The sequence below is a fragment of the Mytilus trossulus genome, chromosome 6, assembly GCF_036588685.1.
Source record: "Mytilus trossulus isolate FHL-02 chromosome 6, PNRI_Mtr1.1.1.hap1, whole genome shotgun sequence".
NCBI lineage: Eukaryota > Metazoa > Mollusca > Bivalvia > Mytilida > Mytilidae > Mytilus > Mytilus trossulus.
In genome coordinates this window covers 38204066-38229531 of record NC_086378.1, presented here as the reverse complement: position 1 = coordinate 38229531, position 25466 = coordinate 38204066, and the positions used below count along the sequence as shown (strand labels likewise).

General features: G+C 32.6%; 1 protein-coding gene across 1 annotated transcript; it reads right to left on the bottom strand.

The window, feature by feature from the left end:
* Positions 1–2890: 2890 nt before the first annotated feature.
* LOC134721296 (uncharacterized) lies at positions 2891–25120 on the bottom strand. Its single transcript, XM_063584179.1, has 9 exons — positions 24914–25120; positions 21113–21312; positions 19736–20319; positions 11859–11940; positions 10913–10973; positions 9663–9778; positions 8379–8457; positions 7307–7373; positions 2891–4109 (listed from the first exon to the last, which is right to left on the bottom strand). The coding sequence occupies exons 2-9, from the start codon at positions 21243–21245 to the stop codon at positions 4074–4076; spliced, it is 1158 nt and encodes a 385-aa protein (XP_063440249.1). The 5' UTR covers positions 21246–21312; positions 24914–25120; the 3' UTR covers positions 2891–4073.
* Positions 25121–25466: the final 346 nt, after the last annotated feature.

Genomic DNA, 25466 nt, shown 5'->3' with positions numbered 1-25466 from the left:
TACGATATTTTTCCACTCGAGACAGTTAAATTTTATTATTTAAAGCGCGAGGCTTGCCAGTTTTAGTTTTAAATAACTAAAATTCAACTGTCGAGAGTGGAGAAATATCGTAATACACGAGTTATAGTGTCGGAATCTGTTTCTCTAATGATTGTTATCCTTCTTTTTCAAAAGATTTTTTCAGAAACTTGTCACGGTTCTTTATATGTGACGTCATCAGACATTGCCGCCTTTTTTCATGGCGTCACAATAGGAAAATTCAGAAGAAAACAAATCATTTAGACGTCATAATCAAATTTCGACTAATCATTTGCCGAGAACAGATTTTCACTAGTGAGGAGAAATATTTTTCTCACACCGGTCAGGAAATGTGAAAATAGCACAAAAATACCGAACTCAAGGGAAAATTTAAAACGGATACTTTTTAAAGGCAAATTCAAAAGCTCAAACATATCAAACAAATGGAATACAGTTGTTATATACTCTGTGTTTCAAACGAAACTTTCTGGCTCATTTTCCTTCATATTCCCATATTTGGCATACAATATTTGATTTTCCAATCAATTTATTTAGTATGTAAGAAAACATAATTTCTCGAAATTCTCTATGTATGTGGTATTGTCGTTTGTTTTTGTTGCACTCGGTTTTAGTCTGTAACTGGATTTTTGTTCTCTCAATCGATTTATGATTTTTGCACAGTGGTATATTACTGTTGCTTTTATTTCAAGTACTACAAAGACACTGGATGATCTCCCATACATCCTTTCTGAAAGGCTTAGTAAATTGTACAGAAAAAAAAGACACTAGTCAATAAAAAGGCCTGGTGCTTCAAAATGCCCGACTCTCTTTCAATAAGAACCACAAAGAACTTGTATAATAGAAATGTATCCTTAAAGTATGTTATATGCTGGCTTCAAGTATATAGATCTGTTGGTGACGTATCTGCGTATTGCCAACTCATCGGACAGTTTAAAAAGACTCATAAATGGTTACAAAGAGTTTTAATGATAACTTTCATGGTAGCATTCTATGGTTTGAATTTTTTTCTTATACTAAAACTTACTGGTTGATTCTAATCATAAAGGGCAACAAATACCGATTGCTACCCCATTCCAAATGTTCACTGAAATACTTTAAATGCAACCGCTGTGCCAATGGTGCCTTCCCTTATTATAGAATTATGGTAAACGTTATATCAAGGATTTGTATAGTTACAAATCCTTGGTTATATTTAGTCTCCAATTTCACCCAGATTCGTTTTCTCTCAATCGATGTATGACTTTCGAACAGCGGTATACTTCTGTTGCCTTTATTCGTTCTAAATTGATTAGAAGAGACATTTACCGCATGCTGCTATACTTAATATTTTAGCCTGAAATGCTTGCTGTATATATGTATATGTATAAAACTATATAACGCTACAGATTTGAACATGTTTACACGGTGGATTAATTTAATTTTTTTATATTTTTTTTTTGGGGGGGGAATGTTTATTTTCGTGAATATTTTAGTTCGTGGTTTGGCAAAAAAGTGTATTTGAGCTTGTAGAAAATTTATACTACTTGAGCATTTAAATTCTAGGCAATCAGCAATCAACGAAAATTTACCAACAATAGTTGTGCAGATTATACTACAGAGTCGCATGCAGTGATAATATACTTGATTTTTTTTTAATCTATTGCATGGTAAATTGGTAAGTTATCTGTTATGAAAACAGATATGAATTGCTTGTTAGGAATTGACAAGTAAATTCTAATGACTTAGTTCTAACATTTTGTTAGTTATACTTATAACGCTCGCATGATAAAAAGAACAAAGAAACACAATCATGCAGACAAAATAACATCTAACTGCAGTTTAAGACAGTCCATACCACTGATTTGAGAAATATACTATCTTTATCCTTGTCAATCCTGGATACCACCCGAACAGCATCTGCCCAACTAAAGTATCTCTTATAATATTGTTCTCGTTCTGAATATGAAAAAAAAATCCACTATGATGTGCAGAAGACAGTCTTTATTTGATCGAGTTAACAAAATATAGATGATCAACCGGTCGATACACTTTAGTTTCGTGCAGAGTCTGTTTTTACAAAATGTTGTTAGACTGAATAAAAGGTCCAAATTCATTAACTGTTTTAAGTCACCCAACTTTCATGCATTGTTGTTTCACTAGTGGAACAGGATTTGTTTACCCTTCTGGTGAACCTGAATGTAATAACCCTAGTGTTTAGGGTCCATGTTGGTAAGTGTTTAGTTTTTTATGTAGTGCACTTCTGTATTGTCTGCACACAGTTTACAACAACAGTGTATGACTTATTTGGAGGAGTTATTCTCACATAATGCCACCATAAAATGTAGGTACACTGGCAATTAGTATTTTTTGTTGTTGCTTTGGAGGTTTACCAATTGATATTTTAGTCTGGTCAACATGATTGTTTATAAGTTGAAATTTGGCTTTGAACCAGCTTTTATATAACTGTGATTATGCATTATGATTTTGAAGGTATTATTTTGAGATGTCTCATTTTCAACCGTCACTATATTTCTTTTTTTTATATAAAAACTTTAATATACATTTTAAGCTGACAATAAGATGTAAAATTGGTTGAATCTGAACATTATTTTGTTGATGTATAGATGTTCTTCAGGTTTTTTTTAGATGTTACTTTTTGCATTTTGTAAAAGCTAAACATAAAAATTTCTACTTATTTGCATAATTTTGTCAATGCTACATCACCTACATTTCACATTCAACTATATCTTTACAAACAATAATTAATCATATACCATTTGATTTATTTTAAGGGGAATACATGTTTAATGTCCCCATTGCAAAACATGGATTCTGCTATTACCAAAAGTAAAGAATTAATAAAATCTAAATAAACTTTTTTCCATCTATTTATTAACAAAAAAAACAGAAAAAACATAATTGAAAACAAAAATAATTCTGTACATACAACCTAATAAACCTATGCTTACTTATGCCCCAATATGGCCCCTGTAGCTAGCTTTATTTTAAAAATAAGGATTTTATGGTCAAACCAATATATCACAATATATCAAAGCTTTTACAATTTCTAGTTCAGAAGTTGGTTTTTTTTTGTATGAAAGTTTACCTATCAGAATTCTTTATGTGACGTCATAATCATCGTAAATCTTAATTTAACTCCAAATTCAGAAATCATGCAAATTTCATTAGGTTGACAGGAAACGAAAAGTGCATAATTTGACGCAAAAAAACTACAAAGTTTGTTTAACAAATGAAATACCTGACTTGAATATTCAATTTGTCTAAAACTGCACTCTATGCATCCTAGACTCACATATGTTTTTAATCCAGAAGATTTGGAAATTTTCACGAAAAATCCCATTTTTTTTACCTTTGGATGTAACTGGCACAACTTTGTAATAAAATCTTTTCAAATATTGTTCTGTTTCAGTTTCCCACCAAAAAAAATGTATTAATTCAGAATAATAAAAAAAATTTACAATATTTGGAGCTGAAATAGAAGCCTTCTCCTCGCGCGTCTGGCGTATATACTAAATTTGGTCCTGGTATCTATGATGAGTTTATTTTCTCATAACTTAAAATCAGCATACCTTTTTATATCAGATTTATATGTAATAAATGGAACAGAACACACATAACAATTTTCACTTTTAATTGTGTACAATTGTATCTCATAATATTATGATGTGATCAGTCAAAAGAAACAACAAAGTAACCTCTAAAGTGTTTATAACCTATATTATGTGAAAAACAAAGAGTCAGTGGCCTTTTGTTGACAGACATAACACATAAATGTTCAAAACAAATGTAATATTAATTAAAATATATTAACCATAAATATCATATAACATATACAGTTCTAAAGTCTGGAATGCAAATAAAAACAAAACTGATGTAATATAAATAACATGCAATATATCTTTAAAAAAGCATAGAAACTTTTATTCTTGTGTTCAAATTGTAGTCAAATTGCTCGTTTTCAAACTTTCTGCCAGTTTGTCTGAAATTCTAATATATCTTCATGGATTTTTTTTATCTTTTTTTGCTTAAGGGATTTACCATGTCTCCAGTTGTGCACTCCAGTCACACACCTACAAAATAAAATGTTTATTATTTTATTACAGGTTCTTTGAATATGGATGAAAGGAACAAAAACTTTGAAATGGTTTTAAAAATATGAAGAACAAAATTTACAATTTAAGGGGGCTCACGGGTATAAATCATTATTTTTTTAAACATAGGATTTCGTTATGTTTTTTCATAAATGAACTTTATCATATACTTAATAGAAAAATGAAATAAAACTAGAGGCTCTAAAGAGCCTGTGTCGCTCACCTTGGTATATGTGAATTAAACAAAGGAAGCAGACAGTTCATGACAAAATTGTGTTTAGGTGATTGTGATGTGTTTGTACATCTTACTTTACTAAACATTCTTGCTGCTTACAATTATCTCTATCTATATTGAACTTGTCCGTGTAGTTTCAGTTGATAATGTTAGTAAAAATTCACAAATTTTATGAAAATTGTTAAAAATTGATTATAAAGGACAATAACTTCTTAGGAGGTCAATTGACCATTTTGGTCATTTTGACTTATTTTTGAGTCTTAAATTGCTGTATATTATTGCTGTTTACAGTTTATCTCTATCTATAATAATATTCAAGATAATAACCCAAAACAGCAAAATTTCCTTAAAATTACCAATTTAGGGGCAGCAACCTTACAACCAGTTGTCCGATTCATCTAAAAATTTCAGGGCAGATATATCTTGACCTGATAAACAATTTAACCCCATGTCAAATTTGCTCTAAATGCTTTGGTTTTTGAGTTATAAGCCAAAAACTGCATTTTACCCCTATGTTCTATTTTTAGCCGTAGCCGCCATCTTGGTTGGTTGGCCTGGTCAAAAAACACAATTTTTAAACTAGATACATCAATGATGATTGTGGCCAAGTTTGGTTTAATTTGGCCCAGTAGTTTCAGAGATGAAGATTTTTGTAAAAGTTAACTAAGATTTATGAAAAATGGTTAAAAATTGACTATAAAGGACAATAACTCCTAAAGGGGTCAACTGACCATTTTGGTCCTGTTGACTTATTTGTAAATCTTACTTTGCTGAACATTATTGCTGTTTACAGTTTATCTCCATCTATAATAACATTCAAGATAATATCCAAAAACAGCAAAATTTCCTTAATATTACCAGTTCAGGGGTAGCAACCCAACAAAGGGTTGTCCCATTCATCTTCAAATTTCAGGGCAGATAAATTTTGACCAGATAAACAATTTTATCCCATGTCAGATTTGCTCTAAATGCTATGGTTTTTGAGTAATAACCAAAAACTGCATTTAACCTCCATGTTCTATTTTTAGCCGTGGCGGCCATCTTGGTTGGTTGGCCAGGTCAAAAAACGCAATTTTTAAACAAGATACATCAATAATAATTGTAGGCAAGTTTGGATTAATTTGGCCCAGTAGTTTCAGAGGAGAAGATTTTTGTAAAAGATCATGGAGATTAACGAAAAATGGTTAAAAATTGACTATAAAGGGCAATTACTCCTAAAGGGATCAACTGACCATTTTGGTCATCTTGACTTATTTGTAAATCTTACTTTGCTGAACATTATTGCTGTTTACAGTTTATCTCCATCTATAATAATATTCAAGATAATGACCAAAAACAGTAAAATTTCCTTAAAATTACCAATTTAGGGGCAGCAACCCAACAATGGGTTGTCAGATTCATCTGAAAATTTCTGGGCAGATAGATCTTGACCTGATAAACAATTTTACCCCATTCAGATTTGCTCTAAATGGTTTGGTTTATGAGTTATAAGCCAAAAACTGCATTTTACCCTTATGTTCTATTTTTAGCCATGGCGGCCATCTTGGTTAGTTGACCTGGTCAAAAAACACAAATTTTAAACTAGATACATCAATGATGATTGTGGCCAATTTTGGTTTAATTTGGCCCAGTAGTTTCAGAGGAGAAGATTTTTGTAAAAGATCGTGGAAATTTACGAAAAAATGTTTAAAAATTGACTATAAAGGGCAATAACTCCTAAAGGGGTCAACTGACCAATTTGGTCATGTTGACTTATTTGTAAATCTTACTTTGCTAAACATTATTGCTGTTTACAGTTTATCTCCATCTATAATAACATTCAAGATAATGACCAAAAACAGTAAAATTTCCTTAAAATTACCAATTCAGGGGCAGCAACCCAACAACGGGTTGTTTGATTCATCTGAAAATTTCAGGGCAGATAGATCTTGACCTGATTAACAATTTTACATGGTCAGATTTGCTCTAAATGCTTTGGTTTTTGAGTTATAAGCCAAAAACTGCATTTAACCCCTATGTTCTATTTTTAGCCATGGCGACCATCTTGGTTGGTTGGCCGGGTAAAAGAAACATAAATTTTAAACTAGATACATCAATGATGATTGTGGCCAAGTTTGGTTTAATTTGGCCCAGTAGTTTCAGAGGAGAAGATTTTTGTAAAAGTTAACGCCGGACGCAGGACAACGACGGACGACGCCAGACGCCGGACGCAAAGTGATGAGAAAAGCTCACTTGGCCCTTTGGGCCAGGTGAGCTAAAAAAATGGGGTCACCGTTCATTTAAGCTCACAATCTGACTCTGAAAGAGGTGTACATTTGGGTTAATGTCACTTTTTTCTATTGAACTTATAGGAGATATAGGTAATATCGAAATAAAAAAATATATAAATTACAGAAATTGCTTAAATTTTACAATTATTGAGTTTATGTACAGCTTATTTGAAAACAATAATAAAAAGTATAGGTCACCGATGAGTTGACAAAGATATTTCAATTCAAATGCAAAAAAAATTAATTGCTTTTTTTGCACCAAAGGCAAAAGGAGATAATGTAGAGCTTTTTCAATGATACAAACATTTTATAAGTCATCTGGGGCCAAACCGAATGGATTTTGTGGCTGGATTTTTGTACCATATCATAAAGTAATAACTAATGATATAATAAATAAAAATTGTAATGAAAAAAAAAAATGTTTGTTTTTTTGTTGAAATTTTTGTACCTGCGAGCCTCCTTAACAAGAATAAAAGGCTCTATGAAGCCTGAATCAATCTTTTTACATCCATGCTAAATGACCTTCAAACTATACTAAAACTTTCTGGCCTCATGAAAGATGAAATGAAGAATATCTCTTGTTATGAATCATCTCTCTGTTATTAAATTTTGTTACCAATTTTCCAACTAAAAGAAAACATCTGTCTGTTAGAATTGAATATAATGCATACATGATTTTTTATCTTTGTCTGCTTAAGGGGTTTACCATGTCTCCAGTTGTGCATGCCAGTAGAGCACCTACAAAAAAAGGTCATTATTTCATTATGGCTTCTATGAATTTGAAAGAGGGGTACAGACTACAGAAACATTGAAATGGTTTCAATGATATGAAGACCAAACATCTTTATTTTTTAAAACAAGAATGGATGGCTCTATCACTCATTTTACATCAATACCAAATGATCTTCAAATAATGTTTAACCATTTTCTTGCCTCATCAAAGATGAAATGAAGAATGTATCTTATTATGAATCAACTCTCTTTTTTTTTAATTTTGTCACCAATTTTCAAGATAAAAGTAAATGTCTGTTAAAATTGAATATAGCGCATACATAATTCAGGAGAAAAGTAGATCTGGTTAACTGTAATAACCATAAACAAGTTCATCTGTGAGTCTGGCTAAATATAGATATATCTAGATTTTTTTTGCTTCAAAAGTAATAGCAGTTCCTCATTCAACCTCATATTAGAATTTAAGTCAAGGCATCTAAATCGGTTGTTTAGTAATTCTCTGACTTAGGAATAATAATGTTTTATTTGGTTGAAATTGGTTCAGCTGTTTGGGGTGTCATTTTTTATATCCATGTATATAAAAAATACAATTATCATTTAAGGGCATTAACTTAAATAAACAGTAATTTCAGAGTTACTTTATATTGGTATTTTGTAAATAATGTATCACTGGGCATTTTTGTTGAATCATTCGTTGTCTATCTATGCTACTTTTAAAGAAAAGGCAGATATTCGAAAAGTTGACAAAAGTAGACAGAACTTGAAATACTTAACCTTATGCATTTAAGCTGTTAATCAGTAGCTTCAGAGGAGAAGTTGTAATCCTTGAAAGAATGATTGTCAAAAGACATCAAGAAACAGCAAAAGCTATTACTTGCTATTGTTCAGAAATATGAGGTAAAAGTTATCTTTAGAATGGTAGATATTAGCATCATGAAACTTAATAATTTTTCATAAATTTAAAGAAAAAAGCTTTATTTGTAACATTTTATCTTTACTGTTGCAGCCTACCCAGTACTTTGGTGTTCTTTCAGTGTTGGTTGGTTAAACTGAGATTTCATTCCACAGCAATTCCAGTTCCCTTCAAGATCTATATAAAAAATAATATCAAATCTTAATAAGAGGCTGTCAGAGCGACAGCAAACCCGATTTATTAATATTTATTCATGTCCTGGCATTTTTCAATATCACAAGAACCATAACTGATGCATGGTTAAAGTTAAAATCATCAATATCAAACTTGACCTCCATTTTGTCATCAGTATCAACATATTAAAATTTGAAAAGCTTTGGTTGAATGGTTCATAAGTAAAGGCAACAACATGACTGGTACACAGACACAACTGGAAACACCATTTATCAATCTTTCAAGAACCATAACTACTGAACGGTAAAAGTCAAAATCGTCATTATTGAAGTTGATCTCCATGTTGTCATCAGTAACAACATATCAAAAATTTAAAAGCTTTGGTTGAATGGTTCATGAGTTAATGCAGAGACAGGACTGGAAACGCAATTTTAAATCTATCAAGAACCAAAACTTCAGAACCGTAAAAGTCAAAATAGTCATTATTGAACTTGACCTCCCTTTTTTGTCAGTAACAACATATTAAAATTTTAAAAGCTTTGGTTCAACGATTCATGAGTGAATGCAAGGACAACATTTTGCTGTGGCATGCCCGACAACCCACCATACATCCCCAAATCAATAACCAACATTTTTGTCACAAAAATGCAGTTAAAAATAAAAAGAAACATTAAAAAAAGAAACAGTATGACAGCAACTGGACAACAACAGCAATAACAAAAAGTGTAATTTAGTACCCATTCATCATAATTTCTAAAAAAAAATGCATTTTTTAAAACTTTAATCATTTTCTTTTTTTACATTCTTAATCTGTTTGAACATCTCTTTCAGAGAACATCTTTAAAAATTAAATAGAGTATTTCAATGTATAAAGTTGTGTTTTCGATTTAAAAGTTACTTTTTATTTCTTTTAAAGATGTATGAATAATTTATTTCAAGAACCTGAAAAGTGTGTAAAATTACTTTGTATACTTTTTCAATAAGTAAAAAAAGAAAATATGAATGTATCTAGACCAAGTCTAGTTACATCTGAATTCTTAAGAAAAATATATATATGTAGGGTGAATAACCCAAAGGGTAAAATAAATTCAAAATTTGTAAAAAGGACCTTTAAATGTATCATGTATTTAAAGCATCATATTATTATTGATGAAATTTTTCAGGATCCAAACCATTGAGAATATAAACTATTTCTAATATGTATTTACCTTTGAATCCTGGATGATATTTGCAGACATCTGGATGTTTCAGTGAAACAAATTTATCAAGACAATTCATACAATGTCCATCCTTTAGTGATGCTCCTGGTGTCCTTGTCTTGTTCCTGAAATTATCACCAAAGTTTAGTTAACTTTACTTGCATTTCTCACAAACAGCAAAGTTGACATAGTTCAATTCAAATGTTCTAACTTTCCAAAAACCTGCACCTGCACCCAAGGTTCTTAACAAGGTTAGGGAAGTTAGGTAGTGATTCTATTTTATTTTATGTTTTTTTTACAACACAGTCTCCTACCATTCAAACATTCATTGTAATGGAACAAAATTCAAACTTGTCTGAAGGTATTTGGCCCAGTAATTTCAGAGGAGACGATTTTTTTAAAAGTTAAAGATGACAGACAACGGACGACAGATGATGATGGACGCTAAGTGATGGCATAAGCTCACATGGGGCCCTTTAGGCCCAGGTGAGCTATATAGTGTATAAAACTGATTTGCCTGACAGACGGATTGACAGACAGACTGAAACTTAATATATCTTTCGATTGAGTTGGGTCATTACAATTGATATTATAAAGAGTGTCTTTCTATGTTGTGATGTTACACTATTGTTTCAGATAAGGGTGAACGTTGGTACCTATTAAAACTTTTAAACCCACTGCATTCATAGGAATCTGATGTTCAGTAGTTGTTGTTTGTTGATGTTCATCATGTTCATAAGTTTTTCTTGTTTTTTCCAGCTTGAATAGTTTCACACGAGTTATTCTTTGGGCCCTTTATAGCTTGCTGTTTGGTGTGAGCCTAGGCTCTGTGTTGAAGACCATAATTTTACTGATAATGATTTACTCTTACAAATTGTGACTTGGATGGAGAATTAGTCTCATTGGCACTCATACCACATCTTTTTATATCTATAGACAGACAGATTAACAGACAGAGTGCAAACCTAAAGCCTTCTTTAACTTCAGAAGTAGGGTACTATAAAGAAGGGTATTAGGGTAACTGGATCCACACATTTTATTTGGCCTCAGCAGTTTCTGGTCAAACTCTTGGACAATTTGGGCACACCATTGAAGAGAGTGCTGTCAGAATTGTATCTTCATTGTGTATTATTTAAAAGTAAAATAAACTTGAAGCAACCTAAAAATCTGAAAATCAAACTCTCGCTAACTAAATCCTTGATGAACCATATGTGTTTATTGTAAATGTTGTCTTTTGCCTATATTGTCTAAAAACATACCCAATTCTGTTTGCTTCACATCTCCTTTTGTACAAATCTGTCATTTCTTCTTTGTATAGCACTGGAATTTAAAACAACACTTTATTCAAAACCAGCATCCAAATAAATTCCAAAGTAACATCATTACCAAAGCAAATCCCATAATTTTACAATTCCTGACATTTTTAACAATATTTACCACAAGGCTGCCTTTGTTTACCATGTTTTGGTCATCAGTATTCTGAAGTTCGTTCATGAAAGTGTAGTTGCATATGAATCAAAGAAGCCTCTATTTACATAGTGTGGAATTGCCTATATATCTTGAGTATAATTTTCTGGGATTGAAGAAAACTTGCATTTTCGAGGATATTTGATTCCATGGTTTTGAAAATCTGTGCATACTAAGACTATGGATAATGTGGAATTCCTTGAAAATGTAAATTTGTGGTTCACCTGTATCAACTAAAATTGGTATCTGCCAAATAATAATGAATCCACAGTAAGGGATATCGTATACATGTACTCATATTTACAGTGATAATGGTAATAGAGCTCATAAGTTAAGCAACAATCCATGGCAACTTATTGACACTTAAAGATGTATATCTTGTTGATACCTATATTTTGGAAATGTCACACTTTTTTTCAGACTGCTATATTAAACATACTACTATACTTAAAAATCTGCTAACGGTGGCTTGACTAATATTTTAGTCTAAGAAATTCATATTCTTACAAAAATTGGGCTGTGAGCTAAGGTTTTCTGCATAAATTTAAAAAAAAAAAATAGCAAGTCCAATGTTCATGATCAAACTTTCTGTAGAATAATCAAATTGCCCTTGTGCAGATTTAGTTTACAGGTACTTTGTACTTTCACTGAAAACAATATTGTGTACAACATCTAGTTCATCAGTTTTGGATACAAACCATAATAATTTTTATCAAAGCTAGTATTTTAAATACATACATGGTTCATCCGCAGCATCCATAACATCATCATGATAAATTTTTCTTTTTAGTCTAGCCATTTTCTTCTTTTGAAAAATGTCCTAGTGAAATAAATTGCAAAATTATATTTAAATGTATATACTCGTTCGGTTTGCCCGTGTGTGTTCTGATGTCATAGATTTTAACGAACGTAATCAATGCATCACTGGTAAATTGTTGTGTCAGGGATTTCGATACCATAAATTACTTAAAACTTTACTAAATTCTTTCATAGATACAAAGATTTGATTAGTAAATTTGGCTATACCTGTAGAAAGCTTATTAAAAATGGTATTTCTCATCCTAAATTTTATGGTAATATTGTACTTAAAGCGAGGAAATCACTATGTGATCCTTGTAAACTCATCGTACCTTTAAACAAACTTATAAGTAAGGGTTATCGTACCAATATTGTAATTAGATCTCTGAATATAGTTCACATTGGCACTAATATTGATTTTGTCATTAGCAAATTAAAACATAACTAAATTTCATTATCTTTTGAGGCGAGATGTATAGGGGACACAGCCACGTTAACTTTTATTTCTATAGAAGTCGCTCTTCACTATACTACTACCTGTCGATACATTTATTTTTGGCATTGCACAAGTCATGTCTTCTTTGACTATTAATGACGTTAAAATACTAAATCCCTGTGATGTGTTTTAGTCGATTTTAGTCTCTGATGCATGATTTTTTACTATTAATTGGTTTTGGCTTTTAACTAGCTGTCAGTAACTGCGAGTACTCTCAAATCGTATTTTCTTGTTAATTCGACCTGTTGATACTGTTTATAATGCTTTTTTGTCATTTTTTATTTATATGGATCTTGGCTGTATACCAGCTTTGATTATTTGTAATATCTTCAATTTTTCACTTATTCTTACAACATTTGTATAAACTTCAAGATTATAAAAAACCGGTTTTTTTCTAAAGTGAACATTGATTGGTTAAATATTTCTCAGTGTGTTTGAATTTATTTGATAGCCTTTTGGTCATGACTGTTTGTCTCTAATATTTAATTAACTGTGCATTTGTATTCAGATATCGCAGATCAAATTTATTCGTTCTTTGTGTAATCATACGTTTTTTGACTGAGTTAAGTCTGCTAATTGATATTTTATCGTATGATTTTATATGTTGTGATGTTATGCTATTGTTTCAGAAAAAGGGAGAAGGTTTGGGCCCATTAAAACGTTTAATCCCGCTGCAAATGTTTGCACCTGTCCTAAGTCAGGAATCTGATGTACAGTAGTTGTCGTTTGTTTATGTAATATATACGTGTTTCTCGTTTCTCGTTTTGTTTATATAGATTAGACCGTTGGTTTTCCCGTTTGAATGGTTTTACACTAGTAATTTTGGGGCCCTTTATAGCTTGTTGTTCGGTGTGAGCCAAGGCTCCGTGTTGAAGGCCGTACTTTAATGGTATAAAAATATAATGGTTTAATTTTTAAATTGTTATTTGGATGGAGAGTTGTCTCATTGGCACTCACACCACATCTTCCTATATCTATTGTAAACCAACTAATTTTATGCAAGTGATTTTTTTTCTTATGTACATGTAAAAATCATGAAATTAAATTCCAAATTTTAGGCTAAAAGGGTTAAACACGAAATTAAGTATTTGCGAAAATAAGTTGGTTTACAGTATATAACTTTAGCCATTTTTTATGTTTGTTCATATCATCTTTATAATTCCTGTTGTTCAACATTTAAAAGTTTTAATAATGAAGCATATGTGCTTTGGATTAAGTATGCAAATATTGCATGAATTAAAGGGACACAGCCAAGTTCATTGTTTCCTGTTGATGTGGGCTGATTAATAATGATGGGTGTCGTGAATATAGGACAAGAGACTTTTTATCATTTTCTTATGTAATTGTTTCCCGTACTTTCGCGCACACTATTGTTAATGTAACGTAACGTTATTGTGACGTATATCTTTCATCTTACGATCATAAAGCATCTAATTCTAAACTAGCAAGACGTTATTATTCCTCCACAACAAAAGAGAATAACCCTCAAGATATTGGTGCCGTGACGAAAACCACAACTAGAGATGAGTTCGAAACTCAAAACAGTACGAGCCGCACATCGACGAGCAGTAATAAAGCTACTGAAAAAAGCAGACCCGACAGAAGAACCGCATCAAGATGTTATCAACCTCAGATCCATGATGGAGCTCATCAAAACCAAGAAGAAGACATTGTCTGACCTCAATGAGAAGATTCTAGAATCTATTGAAGAAGAAGAAGACCTCGACCAAGAAATTGAAGAAGTTGACAAATACGAGTTAGATATTCAAATTGGAATAACGAAAATTGAGAAAATCCTAAAAGAAGTAAGTCATTCTAAAAATCAATCAGCTCTTAACCCTAATGCATCAGATTTTATATGCAATAACCCAAGCGTGCAAGAACATTCTAACCAGATAATTTTCAACTCAGAGCAAACAAGCCTAAGCCAGTCAAGCATGCCCACCTCCACAGTGTCAAGTCATTATAACAAATTGCCTAAACTCAACTTGCCAACATTCGGCGGAAATCTACTGGAATGGTCAGCCTTTTGGGATTCCTATAATAATTCTGTACATGAAAATCCTTCATTGAGTGACGTGCAACGATTTAATTATTTAAAATCGCAACTTTATGGAGAAGCTAGCCAGTGTATTTCGGGAATGCAAATGACTAATACAAACTATAATCAAGCAATAAAAATTCTACACGAGAGATTTGGCCAACAACACAAAATAGTAAACGCATACATGCAAAATTTGCTAAATTTGCCTGCACCAACGCCCGGAATTAGGGGACTGAAATCGTTCAGTGACACAATAGAAAGTAATATACGTGAACTAGAAGGAATGGGTCGATACCAGGAATCGTATGGAAGCCTATTAATACCGCTTATACTCAACAAACTGCCATGTTTTGTCAGACAAAATATTACTCGAGACCACGGTAATGATGATTGGGATATTTCAAGTTTACGCAAAGCAATAAAGAAAGAAATTTGTATCCAAGAGGCCGCTAACGCCAATCCTATTGAAACCGATATTATCCCCACCGCATCGTTCGTGACAGAAACAACAAATAAAAGATGGAGTTCAACAGGGTCTAAAGACAGTAACAACAATAGTTCCGTTAAGACTAAAAGGCCGTGTTTGTTTTGTCAAAACCCGCATCACCCAAATGAATGTACGAAGATCACTGATATAAACGCCCGCACCCAAATAGTAAAGGAAAAACGAGTTTGCTTTAACTGTTTCGGTAATCACAAGGTTTCGGAATGCAGGTCAAAATACAGTTGCCGAAATTGCAGTAAGAAACATCACAGTAGCATCTGCCGTAATAATTTACTGAATGAAAACTCCACTTCAAGTGAAAATAAAGCCGTAACAAAACCTGTCAACGAAGAGCTACAAAGTACCACAGAAACAAAGAGCGCCGCTATGCATTCTGCCGTTACAGCACATACCGAAATTCTATTGAAAACCGCCGTTGCGCCCGTATGGTACCATGATGAAAGTGTTATGACTAACATTCTATTCGATGAAGGCGCCCAGAATTCATTTATTTCTCAGGAACTAGTAGAAAAACTCAATATCAAACCAACTGGTGTAGTAAGCATGCAAATTTCTGCATTTGGCGGGAAAGAAGGTGAGGTACGCAACCTGGAGAAAGCGACATTATCGATTGAGACCGAAAGAAAAGAAAGAATTCCAATGGAAGTAATTATTGTTCCAAAAATTGCCGCACCGATACATATGAAGAAACGAGGAAACATTAACAGCTTGCCCTATTTACGAGGATTACAACTTGCCCACCCAGTCACGCAGAATGAAAAGTTTTCGATTTCACTTCTCGTTGGAGCAGACTACTACTGGTCTTTAGTACAAGATGAAGTTATTCGAGGTGACGGACCAACAGCTGTTAAATCAAAAATCGGTTATTTGCTATCAGGACCACTGAACACAGATATCAACACTCAAGAATGGAACTCTACGATGATGAATGTCTTAGTGACGCACAAACCCGAGGAGTGTGATTTACAGAAATTTTGGGAAATTGAGTCGAGCGGATTAGAGGCGGATTCTGATGAAAACACAAAAAACGTTCAAAACCTAATGCTTGAGTACCAAAACTCTAGCATTACTTTTAAGGAAAATAAATATGTCGCCAAACTACCATGGAAACCAGATCATCCCGAGTTACCCACTAATGAATATATAGCAAGAAGGAGGACCCAAAATGTTATAGAAAGGTTGGCTAAAGATCCGGATATGTTAAATCTATACGACAAGATTATCAAAGAACAGGAGATGAAAGACTTCATAGAAAAGGTACCCATCACAGAAATACATCGCGAGCATGGAAGAATCCACTACATACCACACCATCCCGTTAAGAAAGATTCAAACACGACCCCTATTAGGATTGTATATGACTGCAGTTGCCATGGAAATCCAGATTTACCCAGCCTTAATGACTGCCTTTCTTCAGCACCACCTATTTTAAATAAATTGACAAGCATTCTTACAAGATTTAGATTAGGAAAGTATGGCATCACAACAGACATAGAAAAAGCATTTTTACAAGTAAGACTTGATAATGATGACCGAGACGCCACACGTTTCTTTTGGTTGTCCGATTCAACTGACCCAACAAGTGAGTAAATTATGTACAGATTCAAAGTTGTTCTTTTTGGAGCAACGTGTTCGCCGTTTATTTTAAACGCAACATTACTGAAACATTTATCCATGAATCAGAGCAAAGTAGCAACAATTCTACAAGAAGATCTATATGTTGACAATGTACTATCTAGCATGAACTCAGAAGAAGCCGCAATTAAATACTTCAATGAATCCAGAGAAGTGCTAAAACAGGGAGGCTTCAATTTACGATCATGGATGTCTAACAGCGACAAACTCAGAGATTTGGCCCTATCGGAAAGAGTATTGGATTCAGACAAGGAGACAAAAATATTGGGAATGCGCTGGGATGCAGAATCAGATACACTCAGCTTTGCCGAAACAAAACAATTGAAGATGGACACACAGTTGACAAAACGTGAACTTTTGAGACAGTCTTCCGCTATATATGACCCGTTAGGACTACTCGGACCGATAACAATTAGAGCAAAAACACTTATTCAAGAGCTTTGGAAAAAAGGATATGCATGGGACGAGAAACTACCAAAAGAAATTGAAAACGAATGGACCGATGTGAAGAATGACATCTTACAGATAACTACGAAACTGAAAATACAGAGATACTATTTTGCAAACGAGGACGAAGAAACTATCGAGTCTACTCTACACATTTTTGTTGATGCAAGTCAAAAAGCATATGGAGCTTCCGTTTACTTGAGTAAAGGCACAGAGTCGACACTTGTTATCGCAAAGAACCGTGTTACACCGTTAAAATTAATCACTCTACCAAAATTAGAATTAATGGCTGCAGTGATCGGAGCACGACTTTCTAAAGATGTAATAAAAAACTTGGGAATTAAAAGGGCAGTATTTTGGAGCGATAGCCAAATAGTTCTACATTGGCTCACCTCATCGAAATCGTTAAACAAGTTTGTAAAAAATCGTGTTAGTGAAATTAAAGAATTAACTGAAACTCATGAATGGAAATATGTACCCACAGAAATGAACCCAGCTGACCTACAAACACGTGGATTGACTGCATCGCAATTTGAAGATTCGACATTATGGATAAATGGACCCCAGTGGTTAACGGACGAGTGTAAATGGCCTACGTGGACAGGACATGTGGAAATAAGTACTCAGCTATCTAATATCAACGGACCAAAGACACACAGAAGTGACGATAAAATGCCAAGTGATCCACAGCGAATATCACAGATCATAGATATGTCAAGGTATTCTAATTTACATAAACTTTTAACTGTAACTGCATATGTCTTAAAATTCGTTAAGAACTCTCAGGAAAAACGTCCATATCGACTAAGGAGTTCACAAGGTGACAGGACGCTCAAGACAATTCTAACAAAAGAAGAAATTTCATTAGCTATGAATTTATGGATCAAAGATACACAGCAAGACAGGTTCGTGAAAGAGCTAGAGCATATTTCGTTAAATCCGAAAGTTAAATCACTACCGCTTGTACAACAGTTACGTTTATATTTGGATGAAAATGGAATCATACGATGTAAAGGCAGAATACAAAATTCATCTATAGAAGAAAACGCGAAGTTTCCTATTTTACTACCAAAGAACCACAAACTTACAGATTTTGTAATTATGGACGCACATCTAAGAAATCTACATACAGGAGTCGGTCAAACAATAACACATATAAGACAATCTTACTGGATACCAGCAATTCGACAATGTGTAAACAGTGTTTTACGTAAATGCATACAGTGCCAAAAAATAATTGGTAAACCGTATAACAGCCCGGAACCACCACCACTACCAAAGGATCGAGTAAAAGACACCATACCATTTTGCACAACTGGGATAGATTTTGCCGGACCTCTTCACATCAAGGATACATCAACACAACCGCGGAAGGTATATATATGTTTATTCACATGTGCATGTATACAAGCTATACATTTGGAACTTGTACCTGATTTGTCATTGAACACTTTTATCCTAGCATTTAGACGTTTTATCAGTCGGAAAGGAACACCACAAACTATTTATTCTGATAACGCGCCTACATTTGTAGCCGCATCAAACGCACTTCAAAGTCAGCTGAATTTACATATCAACTGGAAATTCATTCTGAAAGGAGCGCCGTGGTATGGCGGATGGTGGGAACGTCTAATTGGCTTAACGAAAATGACTTTAAAGAAAGTATTTGGTAAAGCACTCGTCAACGAACAATCTTTGACAACAATACTCACTGAGATTGAAACTATTATAAACAATCGCCCACTTACATATATATCTTCAGATATAAGAGATCCCGAACCCTTGACGCCATCTCATCTTTTACACGGGAGGATTATTATGACCACAGAGATGCACAACGACAAACACAACGCGAATATTCAAGAACTTGATACGATCACAGCAAACAAACTATTTGAGAGAAAAGGACTCTTATTAGACCATTTCGCAAAACGCTGGTCTAATGAATATCTTACCGGATTACGTGAATATCATCGAGTCTCTGGAAAACATACTGGACAAGTTAACATCGGTGATGTAGTTCAACTAGGGAGTTAATCGCCACGACTTTTATGGAGATTAGGAACAATAGAAGACGTCATTAAAGGAGGAGATGGACTTATTCGAGCAGCAAAAGTACGGACTTCTAGAGGACTAGTTACCACACGACCAATTGTGAAGTTATATCCATTAGAACTATAGTACTGTTAAAGGACTTTTGTGAAGGACAGTTAAAGTAAAGTGAACCGTTACAAAAAACTTTCAATGTGATTCATTTATAGAACTTTAAAGTTTTGATTATTTATCATTTCAAATAATTTAACTTCTTATGCATTTTGAGGCCCCCAGAATGTCGTGAATATAGGACAAGAGACTTTTTATCATTTTCTTATGTAATTGTTTCCCGTACTTTCGCGCACACTATTGTTAATGTAACGTAACGTTATTGTGACGTATATCTTTCATCTTACGATCATAAAGCATCTAAACTAGCAAGACGTTATTATTCCTCCACAACAAAAGAGAATAACCCTCAAGATAATGGGTTTTACATGTCAGTTTGCAAAGGACGCTCTGATAAGAAGTGTTTTAAAGCACTCGATCACACTCTGACTATCACAAATGCTATAAAAAAATATCCAAATAATAATGAGCAATCTCATAGCTATCAAAAAAGATTTATCATCAACATACTTTCTTAGACTACTTACTGATCGCTTTCTATCTAAAATCCTCTGGATATCTTCCCCAATTTTAAGTAGGTTATTTGCCATCTGATGAATTTCATCTTTGAACTTTCCTCCGAGTTTTACTTTTGTCTTTTTCAGATTTTGATCCATGAACTCGCTGTTAGCTTTATTGTCTATTTTCACCACTACATCTTTGTGTTTTAACTGTAAGTTTTGAAATCTTTCATCATTTTGCAGTAATTTAGTGTTTCCAGCAAACATTGGAACTATGGTTTCTATTTTGTATAAACTGTTTCTCCATTTTTTATTAATCATATGATTAAATTGCACAGCAGTCATTTTCTGTTCCGGTTTTTTAAGAACTTCACCAGGTTCTTTCTTTTTTATCAAAGAATCTAATAGGCTATAGGTCTGACAATTAATAGCATTATATAAAGTCCACACAAGCATAGTTAGACTATATTGCTGTAGGCTCACATCATGTAACAATGGCTTGAGCATTGTAACAAGAGAAACTGGCCATTTCTCAGTCTGAATACAGTTTCTCAAGTAATTTGCCATTTCTTGCAAATCTAATTGTCTGACTTCATCTGTTATTTTAAATTCTACAAAACAAAATGTAATATAAATCCAATACTAAGTCGCTTAAACATGCCATTAAAACACATAAAAAAACATACTTTTTTGCTAAAACAAACAAGACACTACTGAAGACAGTAATTACAAAAACTCTGTTGGACTTAATGCAAAATTCTATTTATCATGATGTTGAATCTTGCAAAAAAGGAACCCTATAAAACAATACTGAATGATAATGTAAGTAAATATTGGATGAATTTACAGGGGAAAAAATGGCTCGGAACAGACCTAAAAATAAGTATTGACATCATTTATATAGCTACAAGTACAATAAATTAACAATATTATAAATAAATTAGATATAAAATTGTATTAAACATATAATATAAACTTATGATTTAAAAATACATGTATTCTCTCTCACCAAATATAGTTAGTATATATATATATGGTGTGATCTTCTAGTTTCAAATTTTAACTCAGATCTTAAATCAATGGATAAACACATTGGTCATGGTCATGTTGGTATAAAAATAAATGCATGTGTACATTAGTTCATTGCTCATTACAATAGTTTTTGTAGTTCTTAAAACATAAATTAGGGTAAATCAATATCTTATAGCTGCATAACCTTTACATTGTCATATTAGTTTCTTTCTTTCCTATTACATGCTACTACTTGTTAACTGATAGAGTTATATATAGCTTAAGTGGTTCCACTGACCTCACAAAATGCAAAAATCAAAAATGAATAAAAGACTTAGAATGACTTTTATGACTATCTCAACTATACACCTTAATTTTTTAAAGTTCACTTACTGTTTTTCCTACAAGAGCATACACACATTGCTAGCCTCTTAACATAATTTCTTGGTATAATCTTAGCTTTTTCTATGTCTCTTGTGACGATGTCAAAATGACATTTGTCAGCATGATAAAGGCAGACATCCATTTCTGAGTATATTGGAAGCTGAGTTATGTAATGGTGTCCACTCAAAGATCTATCTTCTAGGTCTCAACTGAAATTGGAACATTTTTTTAATCTCTCAAATATTTCAATTTTAGCAGGTGCACAACTTCAATGTATGTGGAATCTATCTGTGAAGTCTCAAAGGTCTGGGTAACCCCGGTTGAAAGATCATTACACAATTTAGGAACCCTCTTTTTCCTGTCAACCAGCTCAATTGCACAAAAAGATATTAATTTGGCACAGAAAATGTTTAGTTTATTTTAGTGAAAGTCACTATTTTATCTCTATATGTTAATTTAGATAAATAGCCTGATTTTCCCAAAATCTATCAACTAAAGAACCCTACCAATAGGAAATGTTTTACAGCCCTTATTACTCAACAAAATCAGTGTCAATGTCATGTTCAAGCTGATTTCAGATGTAGAATTCAATCAAAAGGAAAAACATGTCATGTTATAAATAATAATACATTGACAAAAAAAATAATGAAGCAATTTATTCATGCAATGAAATTCACAAAACAAGACATCAAAACTTTTATTTCCCTTATCATTGGAACATGAAGATCTTCTCACCCTTAAAAAAATAATAGTTTCCACCCACAGGCACTCGTCTCAGAACTTTTTTACCCTATTTACCTTTAAATTAAGGGGGCTCACAGGTCTAAATCAATTTTTTTATTTAATATAAGATTTCACTATATTTTTCTATAGATGACATGAATGACCTTTATCTTATACTTAATAGAAAAATGAAATAAAAAAATGGGGTCACAGTTCATTTACGCTCACAATCTGCCTTCGAAAGAAGCATACATTTTTGTTAATGTCCTTTTTTTCTGGGGAAAAAGCAGTAATATCTAAATAAAAAAAGAACTAAATAACAGAAATCGCTTAAATTGTACAATAATTAAGTTTATGTACAGCTTATTCGAAAACAACAAAAAACTAGAGACTCTAAAGAGCCTGTGTCGCTCACCTTGGTCTATGTGAATATTAACAAAGGAAGCAGATGGATTCATGAAAAAATTATGTTTTGGTGATGGTGATATGTTTGTACATCTTACTTTACTGAACATTCTTGCTGCTTACAATGATCACTATCTATAATGAACTTGGCCCCGTAGTTTCTGAGGAAAATGTTACCGGTAGTAAAAATTTACAAATTTTATGAAAATTATTCAAAATTGACTATAAAGGACAAAAACTCCTTAGGGGGTCAATTGACCATTTTGGTCATGTTGACTTATTTGTAAATCTTACTTTGCTGAACATTACTGCTGTTTATAGTTTATCTCTATCTATAATAATATTCAAGATAATAACCAAAAACAGCAAAATTTCCTTAAAATTACCAATTCAGGGACAGCAACCCAACAACAGGTTCTCTGATTCATCTGAAAACTTCAGGGCAGGTAGATAGATCTTGACCTGATAAATAATTTAACACCATGTCAGATTTGATCTAAATGCTTTGGTTTTTGAGTTATAAGCCAAAAACTGTATTTTACCCCTATGTTCTATTTTTAGCTATGGTGGCCATCTTGGTTGGTTGGCTGGGTCACCAAACACATTTTTTTAACTAGATACCCCAATGATGATTGTGGCCAAGTTTGGTTTAATTTGGCCCAGCAGTTTCAGAGGAGAAGATTTTTGTAAAAGTTAACGACGAAGTTGACGGACGACGCCGGACGCCAAGTGATGGGAAAAGCTCACTTGGCCATTTGGGCCAGGTGAGCTAAAAATATAGGTCACTGATGAGTTAATACAGATATTTCAATTCTTAATGCCAAAAAATGGCATCTTTTCACAAAAGGGAGATAATTTGGAGCTTTTTCAATGATATCTACATTTTAAAAGTCACCTGGGGCAAACACGAATTGACTTTTTGGAATGATTTTTGTACCATATGATAAAGTAACAACTACTTATTATAATAAGATAATTAATAAAATTTGTAATGAAAAATAAATGTTTTTTTTTAAATTGGTAATGAAAATCTTATACCCGTGAGCCTCCTTAAGGTATATAGGATATTTTTTTTCTGAGACAAGTGTATGTGTTTCCACCCTAAGGCAATGCCCATGGAAACTTTTTTGGGTGAACTGTTCGTGTTGCTTAGTTTTTGGTTGTCTGTGGATTGTTGTATGTGTGCTCACCATTTTTCTTTTGGTCATGTTGTCTGTCAAATCCCAGTCATGATCAGATTACCTCAGAGTTTATTTGACATTATTTATGTTTTGTTGCTTTCATCACTATACATAATGACATACAGTCAAACTAAAAACATTAATACAGGATAAAAACTGTATCGTATGCCCTTAATGTTTTTAGTTTGACTGAATATTATATGCATATACAAGTAAACACTTTTTTTCAAAACAATGACGAATAGTCCAGTCAAACTAAGATTTAACCTCAAACTAATTGCAACAGAAAATGTTTTAGTTTTAATCTATAGAATTATGCCCTTTATATACACAGAACAAAGACCCTTTAAATCTAACTTGAGGAAAACTTAAAATCAGCATTTTTAATTTCCTATGGAAATTAACATTGGAAGGGGAGATAACTCTTACAAAAATGAGTCTTTTTGGTCAGTTTTTGGTTGTTTTTCTTGAAATTTATGTAAAGTATGATACTCTGATGGTGGTTATAAGTTTGTATTTGACTAGATAATATAATCTTCTGCTCATGAAATGTACAAAACCGAAGTGGTATGGGTAGTTTGATTTTTTTTGTGCATTTTTCATTCAAGAAATTGAAATTTGAAGCTTTGTGACCATTTTGCAAAAATAATGTGAAAATTTGGTATTGTTTAAATCCATATATTATATTTTTTCAGCAACTTACAAGTCAGGAATATGACATTTGGACTTTTGATTTTGCCTTTTGATTTTTGATTTTCCTTTTTGAATTTTCCTCGGAGTTCAGTATTTTTGTGTTTTTACTTTTTACCTATCTAAAGAAGCTTTAAACCACAAAAAGTACAGAACATGCTTAATTATTTTGATCAAATTTGAGATTCTTTACCTTGACATGTTGAAAAATTCAATAAATGGTTAACTAATGAATTATGAAATCTAGATTATAGCTTGATAAAAGATATGAAAACACCTTTAGAGTTGTTTCTTACACTCTAAAGACCGCTAAAAAATCAAGAATCAATACGTTCTGATGAATAGAAGCGGTAAAGTTGTAATTTTGTATCAATTTTTATTGATATTTCTGCCTTTTTTGCAAGAGTTATCTCCCTTTTCAATGCAAATCTCAATAGGAATTTTAAATGGTGATTTTTTTAGTCTTCCTCAAGTTAGATTTTATGGGACTTTTTTCTGTGTATATTTGGGGTATAATGCTAAAGATTTAAACTTGAAAATCTTCTGTTGCAATTTCTTTCGGGTTAGGGTCAAATTTCTGCTAGATTGACTGGACTAGAAGGAATCCGACGGTAGAAATATCATAGGGCGAACGAGCTTAGGGACGAAAATACACAATACATCGACTGTCCATCGATTTTTTCATTCCTCCCTTAGTATCTTCATCCCTAGTTTAGTCTATGATTAAGATTTATCTCTACAAATATAAAAATATGCTTACTAAACAAATATTATTATTTAAAAATTGAAATAACAGAAGTTGCTATATTACCTTTTGTTCCAGGAATGGTTTAAATTTCAAAATCCCATCATTTTTCGCAAAGCAATGTTTTCTTATTGCAGACAAAGTATGCAAATACTTTTATAAGTATTAAAGTTCTCTATTTATATGCCGCTTTAAGCTGACACTGCGTAGATCATTCTAGAGCTACTATTTAGAAAAATCTGCCAAGTTCTGTAAAAAAATTGTAATATTGTGCAATATTCAGGCAAGGGAAGATAACTCAATTAGGCAAAGGCTACAAAGTTTTATACATATTTTTGTATTGCGTGTATACATGGTATATGGCGTTAACTTTTCATAAACTCATGTGCATTTCAAACAAAAGTTTAGTAAATTATAATGGTATATTACGAGTTTTAAACGAGTCTCTTCTCCGATGAATGCCCCATGGACTTATGATCACTAAGTAGCGGCCAGAGACATCATACATAAGCTTCTCCCAAGGTAAAAATAACAATTTCAAATGATTCTAAAATGTGAACACCCGTAAAAGAAGACTAAGACTGAAGTTATTCCAAATAATTATGATGTCTTCAACGCA

Coding starts and splice junctions, on each gene's coding strand:
- LOC134721296 (XM_063584179.1), bottom strand. CDS start 21,245: ATGGATGTCTGCCTTTATCATGCTGACAAATGTCATTTTGACATCGTC. Junction 20,320..21,112: donor ATGCTCTTGTAGGAAAAACA/GTAAGTGAACTT, acceptor TTTGTTTTGTAG/AATTTAAAATAACAGATGAA. Junction 11,941..19,735: donor TTTTAGATAGAAAGCGATCA/GTAAGTAGTCTA, acceptor TTATTTCACTAG/GACATTTTTCAAAAGAAGAA.